This window comes from Coregonus clupeaformis, chromosome 15 (assembly GCF_020615455.1).
Source record: "Coregonus clupeaformis isolate EN_2021a chromosome 15, ASM2061545v1, whole genome shotgun sequence".
Lineage (NCBI taxonomy): Eukaryota > Metazoa > Chordata > Actinopteri > Salmoniformes > Salmonidae > Coregonus > Coregonus clupeaformis.
The window spans coordinates 52,075,855-52,085,283 of record NC_059206.1 but is presented as its reverse complement, the minus strand read 5'-3'; the positions used below and the strand labels follow the sequence as shown (position 1 = coordinate 52,085,283).

The 9,429-nt window shown below is 42.6% G+C and overlaps 1 protein-coding gene across 1 annotated transcript; it reads left to right on the top strand.

Moving 5' to 3' along the window:
• The first annotated feature begins 1,053 nt into the window (after positions 1-1,053).
• Positions 1,054-1,695, top strand: LOC121583414 (exonuclease mut-7 homolog). The gene is made up of 3 exons (XM_045225408.1): positions 1,054-1,357; positions 1,426-1,532; positions 1,634-1,695. Exons 1-3 carry the CDS (start codon positions 1,254-1,256, stop codon positions 1,654-1,656), a joined length of 234 nt encoding a protein of 77 aa, XP_045081343.1. The 5' UTR covers positions 1,054-1,253; the 3' UTR covers positions 1,657-1,695.
• The last annotated feature ends 7,734 nt before the right edge of the window (positions 1,696-9,429 follow it).

Here is a 9,429-nt window from a genome sequence, read left to right as displayed (position 1 = left end):
CAAAAACTGGCTAGTTGTGCTGATGATTATTCAATATTTGTATAAATCATTCGCCTGATGTTGCAAGAACGTTCCCAGAACACATTTAATCTGTTCTTTACCTGGAAACCTAATGAGAATGTTTGAGGAATGTTCTGTAGTGGTTGTTACAGATGTTGTGCACAACAGGATATTTAATGTAATTCTTCAGGATATTTAATTGAAAACATTTTCTGACGCAAAACTTTTTTTTTTTTTTGGGGGGGATGTTATTATCCTAATGTTAGATAAAACCCTAACTAGAACTTCATGGGAATCTTGGCTAATGTTCTGGGAATGTTCCCGGATTGCTGGGTGGTGACTATATAAATAAACACAAAGTTGTAAGTGCAAATCGCCCACCCCCAGGTGACTCTCAAGACCGTCCCGGAGGCCTCTGAACTGGGGCTGCACCGCCGCGCCCTCAGCCTCCACATGGACCCTCTCATAGACATCTACCAGCTAGGGAATTGAGACCGGAGCATCCTGAGGCTGCATATCATCAGACAGCAGGCTCTCAACTGCTACAGGGCGGTTTTCGTCCACGTTCACTCTCCTCGATTACCTTTGACCTTTTTCAAAAGGAGGCGAGAGAGGACGGAGGAGAGAGGAGGCAGGAATAGGGCCATTAGAGCCCCTCTCTGTCCTCTCCCAGTGAGTGCTGTGCTCCTGTGAAAGCCCACAGTGCTGTTTTCCTGTGTCCTCTATTACTTGTGAGAGAACATCTGTGCAGCTTTTCTAGGCCTTTGAACACTGTCAAGACAGTGTCAGTATACTGTTCTGTTCATCATGATATGGCCTCCCTGTCAATGTGCTCTTGAGCAAGGCACTTAACCCTACTTGCTCCTGTAAGTCGCTCTGGACAAGGTTGTCTACTAAAATGTAAATGTGTGTGCATTTGTGTGTGGTATTGGATGGAAATCAAATGGATCAACATGCTTGAGTCAGACAAAGCTATGTTAGATGAATGTCATATACTTCATGTTTTGAGTAAAGTAATGTTGTATTAAATGTTGTTGTTTTTCAGGCAGCGCTTCTAAGCCGAATGAAGTGGATATGGAGGAGGTGAGAGTTTCAGTGTTATCAAAATATAATGTGTGTGTGTCTATTGTGCGAGTTTGTGTGTCTGTGTGTGTGTGTGTGTGAGTGTGTGTGTGTGTGTCTGTGTGTATGTGAGTGAGTGAGTGTGTGAGTGTGTGTGTGTTGCATATGTGATCCTGCAGGACAAGCTGCCTATGGCTGAGTCATTTGTGAGGGGCCATCCTAAACTGGAGGAATGCATGGTCAGACTGCTAGACTCCGGGTGCCATCCTGACTATAGCATAGCACAAATACGCAGGTATAGTTTGTGTGTGTGTGTCTGTTACGTTTGTTCTGTTGTTTATGATTCCTTGTGCTTCACTGCAGGCAGTTCTCCCGCTTGTCCCTCTCCAAACATCAAACTGACCAAATCCAGCCTAAGATGCTCAGCAAACAAGTGCTTCGACTGCTGGAGAAATTCAACATCGACCCTGGTGTGTGTGTGTGACTGTGTGTTCTGATAGTTCCCATGTGTAATACTGATCATCAGTGTGCCTGCTCAACATTTTCAATGGTTTAATTTTTCACTTTGCAGCGCTGTGTCCCAATTCAGTGTAGAAGCGTAAATCGGACTCTGCGTTTCCTCATGTATAAAAGGTTTGTGGATGTAAGCAGGCTGGGGCCTTCAATACGATACATTTTACTTTGACATTCTAGTCATTTAGCAGGCTTTCTTATGCAAAGCCACTTGCAATCAGTGCATTCAAATAAAGTAGGTAAAACCACAATAGTTTTTTTGGTAATGTTTCCTTTTGATCCTCTGCTTTCCTTCCCATTCATGTTGTCTTCCCACCCCCTCTGTCTTTCAGAAAGGCATGTCTGGGGAGAACTGGGGTGACCACGTACAGGTACGTTTAAAAACATTTATAAACTTTTACAAGCATTTCAAATGTTTTATTCATGAAAGTCATTAAGTGTTACCCTCAGTATCTCAGTCATTAGTTGATTGATTGTATGTGTTCAAATATTGACGAATATGGTCAGTCTAAAGTGGCAGACGATCCAGAGCTGCAGATTCAGTTGGTGGAGCTGGTGGTCAAATATGGTGGGATGGTCAACGCTGCCCAGTGGTCACTACTCTACGGTCTCCCCAAAGACAGGATCCCGTTTGGGGTGTGGGACAATGGAGGGGTTGCAGCGCTGCAGAGATGTGGTTATACAGGTACAACGGACCATAGAAGTAGAATGATCCACCTATGTTGACTTCAATGGGAATGTCCATTCTAGTCATTCTAAATTATTTCTATGCAACTGACCAATGTCTTCACTGGCTGGCTTGTGTAACCTTGTAGATGTAAAGATGATAATAATACAGTAGTAAACATTATTCAAATAGCACCTTTCATTCTTACCGCCCTGTCAGTGCTCTATGTACAATCACCTATGAAATATAATAAGGCAAGAAAACAGTACTGATAAGCAACACTGACCTTACTGACTGATCACCCCCTCCTCTCCCCTGTTCTCCTTTAGCCTGGTTCTATGGTAGGAGTGGACATGGAGTGGAGGGCAGGATTCGGTGCGGTGTCTCCCCAGCAGTGTGTAGCTCTGATTCAGCTGGCAGTGACAGGTCAGGTGTTCCTGTGGGACCTGTGTGCCCACAGCTTCTCTCAACACAACAACACTGTCACCCTCATCATCAGCCTCTTCTCTGACCCCACAGTCCTCAAGCTGGGTGAGTGGAGGATTGGTCTGTGTGGGATTGTTTTTTATCTTCAAAACATTTGTGGAGTGTGTCTTCATTTGCTGTCTGTGCCTTAGGTTGTCTGTCCATGTGTCGGCCAGACCTGTGTTCAAAGTTTTGTTTTCTTTCTAATACTTTAGATGTGCTTGATTGTAGTGTTTACGGACATATTCAATCTCTCCCTATCCCAGTCTGCTGTCCCCACTTGCTTCAACATGTCCACCATTGTTCCTGTACCAAAGAAAACAAAGGTAACTGAACTAAATGACTATCGCCCCGTAGCGCTCACTTCTGTAATCATGAAGTGCTTTGAGAGGCTAGTTAAGGATCATATCACCTCTACCTTACCTGACACCCTTCAATTTGCATGTCGCCCCAATAGATCCACAAACGATGAAATAGCCATCGCACTGCACACTGCCCTTTGGCAGCAATTACAGCATCGAGTCTTCTTGGGTATGATGCTACAAGCTTGGCACACATGTATTTGGGGAGTTTCTCCCATTCTTCTCTGCAGATCCTCTCAAGCTCTGTCAGGTTGGATGGGGAGCGTTGCTGCACAACTATTTTCAGGTCTCTCCAGTGATGTTCGATCGGGTTCAAGTCCGGGCTCTGGCTGGGCCACTCAAGGACATTCAGAGACTTGTCCCGAAGCCACTCCTGTGTTGTCATGGCTGTGTGCTTAGGGTTGTTATCTTGTTGGAAGGTGAACCTTCGCCCCAGTCTGAGGTCCTGAGTGCTCTGGAGCAGGTTTTCATCAAGGATCCCTCTGTACTTTGCTCCGTTCATCTTTGCCTTGATCCTGACTAGTCTCCCAGTCCCTGCCGCTGAAAAACATCCCCACAGCATGATGTTGCCACACCCATGCTTCACCGTAGGGATGGTGCCAGGTTTCCTCCAGACGTGACGCTTGGCATTCAGGCCAAAGAGTTCAATCTTGGTTTCATCAGACCAGAGAATCTTGTTTCTCATGGTCTGAGAGTCCTTTAGGTGCCTTTTGGCAAACTCCAAGTGGGCTGTCATGTGCCTTTTACTGAGGAGTGGCTTCCGTCTGGCCACTCTACCGTAAAGGCCTGATTGGTGGAGTGCTGCAGAGATGGTTGTCCTTCTGGAAGGTTCTTACATCTCCACAGAGGAACTGTAGAGCTCTGTCAAAGTGACCATCGGGTTCTTGGTCACCTTCCTGACCAAGGCCCTTCTCCCCCGATTGCTCAGTTTGGCTGGGTGGCCAGCTCTAGGAAGATTCTTGGTGGTTCTAAACTTCTTCCATTTAAGAATGATGGAGGCCACTGTGTTCTTGGGGAGCTTCAATGCTGCAGACATTTTTTAGTACCCTTCCCCAGATCTGTGCCTTGACACAATCCTGTCTCGGAGCTGTACGGACAATTCATTCGAACTCATTGCTTGGTTTTTACTGCACATGCACTGTCAACTGTGGGACCTTATATTGACAGGTGTGTGCCTTTCCAAATCATGTCCAATAAATTGAATTTAACACAGGTGGACTCCAATTAAGTTGTAGAACATCTAAAGGATGATCAATGGAAACAGGATGCACCTGAGCCTCATAGCAAGGGTCTGAATACTTATGTAAATACGTTTTTGTTTTATACATTTGCAAAAATGTCTATAAACCTGTTTTCGCTTCGTCATTATGGGGTATTGTGTGTAGATTGCTGAGGATTTATTTCCTTTGATCCATTTTAGAATAAGGCTGTAACTTAACAAAATGTGGAAAAAGTCAAGGGGTCTGAATATTTTCCGAAGGCACTGTACTTAGACATGGAATCACTGGTCACTCTAATAATGTTTACATACTGCTTTACTCATTTCAAATATATATACTGTATTCTATTCTACTGTATTTCACTCCAACATTGCTCGTCCTAATATTTATATATTTCTTAATTCAATTCTTTTACTTTTAGATGTGTGTGTATGGTTGTGAATTGTTAGATACTACTGCACTGTTGGAGCTAGGAACACAAGCATTTCGCCACACCCGCAATAACATCTGCTAAAATGTGTAAGTCGCTCTGGATAAGAGCGTCTGCTAAATGACGTAAATGTAAATGTAAATGTAAAATTTGTATGTGACCAATAAAATGTGATTTGATTTGATTTTATATAGATTGTCTGACACAATGGAACAATGAAATACTCCCAAAAGTGCAAATCCTGCCCATATAGCACTCCAGGCAGGCTTAATGAAACGTTTTATATTCCAGACTCTGACATTGCTCGCTCTGATATTTCTACATTTCTTAATTCCTTTCTTTTTTTTGGGGGGGGGGATTTGCATGTATTGTTTTGTATTGCACTGTTGGAGCTACGAACATAATCATTTCACATAACATCTGCAAAATATGTGTATGCGACCAATAACATTTGATTTGATTTGAATAGACCCCAGGTCTGATGTCTATCTGTCTGTCCATCTGTCTGTCATTCCTTCTGGTCACATGGCCCCAGTTCTCTGAGGAACATCTCAACGTGCACCAACGGGTACAGTACACTTGGTTCAGCTGCACTTATAGTGACCAATAAAATGTGATTTGATTTGATTTTATATAGATTGTCTGACACAATGGAACAATGAAATACTCAAAAAAGTGCAAATCCTGCCCATATAGCACTCCAGGCAGGCTTAATGAAACGTTCAAAGATCTATATTTATATTCACCAACGGGTACAGTACACTTGGTTCAGCTGCACTTATAGTGTCTTAGTCTAACCCTAATCCTGTCCCTAGAGGGGATATTACATACTGTATTACATTTACTTTTTAGTCATTCAATCAAATTAAATCAAATTTTATTTGTCACATACTAGTGTTTAGCAGATGTTATTGCGGGTGTAGCGAAATGCTTGTGCTTCTAGCTCCGACAGTGCATTAATATCTAACAAGTAATATCTAACAATTTCACAACATATACCCAATACACACAAATCTAAGTAAGGAATGGAATTTAAGAATATATACATATATGGACAAGCAATGACAGAGCGGTATGGACAAAGATACAGTAGAATATTATAGAATACAGTATATACATATGAGATGAGTAATGCAAGATATGTAAACATTATTAAAGTGACTAGTGTTCCATTTCTTAAAGTGGCCAGTGATTTCAATAGGCAGCAGCAGCCTCTAATCTGCTAGTGATGGTTATTTAACAGTCTGATGGCCTTGAGATAGAAGCTGTTTTTCATTCTCTTGGTCCCGGCTTTGACCAGTCTCAGCTCTTATCCAGAGCGACTTACAGTTAGTGCATTCATCTTAAGATAGCTAATAGGTGGGACAACCACATATCACAGCCGTAGAAAGTACATTTTTCCTCAATAAAGTAGCTATCAGCAAAGTCAGAGCTAGTTAAAAAAAAAAAAGTCAAGTGCGAGTGTTAGTTCGCAAAAAGGCATTTTTGGGGGAGGGAGGGGTCGGGGCGAGGATGGGTGCGAGGGGGGGTGCTCTGGGATTATTTAAGATACTCTTTGAAGAGGTTGGGTTTCAGATGTTTTCTGCTGTCCTAGCTTCAGGGAGAAGCTGGTTCCACCATTGGGGTGCCAGGACAGAAGAGCTTGGACTGGGTTGAGTGGGAGCTGCCCTCCCGTAGGTGCGGGAGGGCCAAGAGACCAGAGGTGGCAGAACGTATTTACTTTGGGGTCATAAGATTAAGTTAAAATGGGCCCTATTATTACCAATGTTATCACAATATTCTAAACATTGACCTGTATCCTATGTGTGTGATCCCCAGATCCAGCATAGTGCTAGCAGTCGTGGTAACAGCGGGCAACCTCGTAGGGTGCTGGTTGGGGAGGGCCCAACAGAGAAGGGTCTCAGTCTACTGGTCCAGCGGTGATGGAATAGCTGTGTAACTGGGAGAGACGACCACTGAGGATGAGTCAGCTACGATAAGGCAGGTATATACACACACTCATGCAGGCACACACACACACACACACTAGCTCTGCTACGCAGGTACACAAGTAGGCACGCACACACACACCAACTGGGAGAGACGACTGCTCCGGACCAGCCAGCCCCGCTACGCAGGTGAGCAGCCTGTTGTCATCTTTAGTATTCTCTCAGTGCTGGAGAATGTGAGAAGAATTCCTGCAAAGGCCAATAAAGTGAACTGTAGCCTTGTTCCGATGTCCATAATTACTATCATACCTCTTAGAATGCATGCCCAATACAGTTTATGACCTCATACTTCAGTAGTATGCTAGTGTGGACACTGAAACGCTGTCTGTCTCTGACGAGATAGAGAGATAAAGGGACAGACGATACTATCTCTCTCTCTCTTTTGATGTTCTCTGTCTTATCTTTTTGTCTCTCTTATCTCTAAATCTTGTATTTTTTCCCAGTGTTTTTCTCTCACGCCTTCTCACGCCTTCCTTCAAGCCCTCTCTCTCTCTCTCAATTCAATTTCAATTTAAGGGCTTTATTGGCATGGGAAACGTGTGTTAACATTGCCAAAGCAAGTGAAGTAGATAGTAAACAAAAGTGAAATAAACAATAAATATTAACAGTAAACATTACACTCAGAAGTTTCAAAAGAATAAAGACATTTCAAATGTCATATTATGTATATATACAGTGTTGTAACAATGTGCAAATAGTTAAAGTACAAATGGGAAAATAAATAAACATAAATATGGGTTGTATTTACAATGGTGTTTGTTCTTCACTGGTTGCCCTTTTCTTGTGGCAACAGGTCACAAATCTTGCAGCTGTGATGGCACACTGTGGTTTTTCACCCAGTAGATAAGGGAGTTTATCAAAATTGGGTTTGTTTTCGAATTCTTTGTGGATCGCTGTAATCTGAGGGAAATATGTGTCTCTAATATGGTCATACATTTGGCAGGAGGTTAGGAAGTGCAGCTCAGTTTCCACCTCATTTTGTGGGCAGTGTGCACATAGCCTGTCTTCTCTTGAGAGCCAGGTCTGCCTACGGCGGCCTTTCTCAATAGCAAGGCTATGCTCACTGAGTCTGTACATAGTCAAAGCTTTCCTTAAGTTTAGGTCAGTCACAGTGGTCAAGTATTCTGCCACTGTGTACTCTCTGTTTAGGGCCAAATAGCATTCTAGTTTGCTCTGTTTTTTTGTTTGTTCTTTCCAATGTGTCAAGTAATTCTCTTTTTGTTTTCTCATGATTTGGTTGGGTCTAGTTGTGTTGTTGTTGTTGTTGTCCTGGGGCTGTGTGGGGTCTGTTTGTGTTTGTGAACAGAGCCCTCTCTCTCTCTCTCTCTCTCTCTCTCTCAATTTCAATTTAAGGAGCTTTATTGGCATGGGAAACATTGCCAAAGCAAGAGAAATAGATCATAAACTAAAGTGAAATAAACAATAAAAAATGAACAGTAAACATTACACTCACAAAAATTCCAAAAGAATAAAGACATTTCAAATGTCATATTGTGTCTATATACAGTGTTGTAACAACGTGCAAATAGATAAACTCTCTCTCCCTCTCTCTCTCTCTCTCTCTCTCAATTCAATTCAAAGGTCTTTATTGCCATGGGAAACACATATTTACATTGCCAAAGCAAGTGAAATGGATAATAAACAAAAGTGAAATAAACAATCCAAAATCAAAAAAGTCAAACAGTAACCATTACACTCACAAAAGTTCCAAATAGTACAAATAGCTAAAGTACAAAAGGGAAAATAAACATAAATATGGGTTGTATTTACAATGGTGTTTGTTCTTCACTGATTGCCCTTTTCTTGTGGCAACAGGTCACACATCTTGCTGCTGTGATGGCACACATATGGGAGGTTATCAAAATTGGATTTGTTTTTGAATTCTTTGTGGGTCTTTGTAATCTGAGGGAAATGTGTGTCTCTTATATGGTCATACATCTGGCAGGAGGTTAGGAAGTGCAGCTCAGTTTCCACCTCATTTTGTGGGCAGTGTGCACATCTCTCTCTCTCTCTCTCTCTCGCGCGCTTTCTCTCTCTCTCTCTCTCTCTCTCTCTCTCTCCTCTCCCCCCTTTCTTACTCTCACCCCCCCTTTCTCTCTCTCTCTCTCTCTCTCTCGCGCTTTCTCTCTCTCTCTCTCTCTCTCCTCTCCCCCCTTTCTTACTCTCCCCCCCCCCCAATTCAAAGGGCTTTATTGGCATGGGAAACATATGTTTACATTGCCAAACCAAGTGGAATAGATAATTAACAAAAGTGAAATAAACAATCAAAAATGAACAGTAAACATTACTCACAAAGGTTTCAGAGGAATAGAGACATTTCAAATGTGTTATAACGATGATACATTTGGCAGGAGGTTAGGATGTGCAGCTCAGTTTCCACTTCATTTTGTGGGTAGTGTGCACATAGCCTGTCTTCTCTTGAGAGCCAGGTCTGCCTACGGCGGCCTTTCTCAATAGCAAGGCTATGCTCACTGAGTCTGTACATAGTCAAAGCCTTTCTTAATTTTGGGCCAGTCACAGTGGTCAGGTATTCTGCCACTGTGTACTCTTTATTTAGGGCCAAATAGCATTCCAGTTTGCTCTGTTTTTTGGTAAATTCTTTCCAATGTGTCAAGGAATTATATTTTTTTCTTCTCATGATTTGGTTGGGTCTAATTGTGTTGTTGTTATTGTCCTGGGACCCTGTGGGGTCGGTTTGGGTTTGTGACCAGCTTGCTTAGTG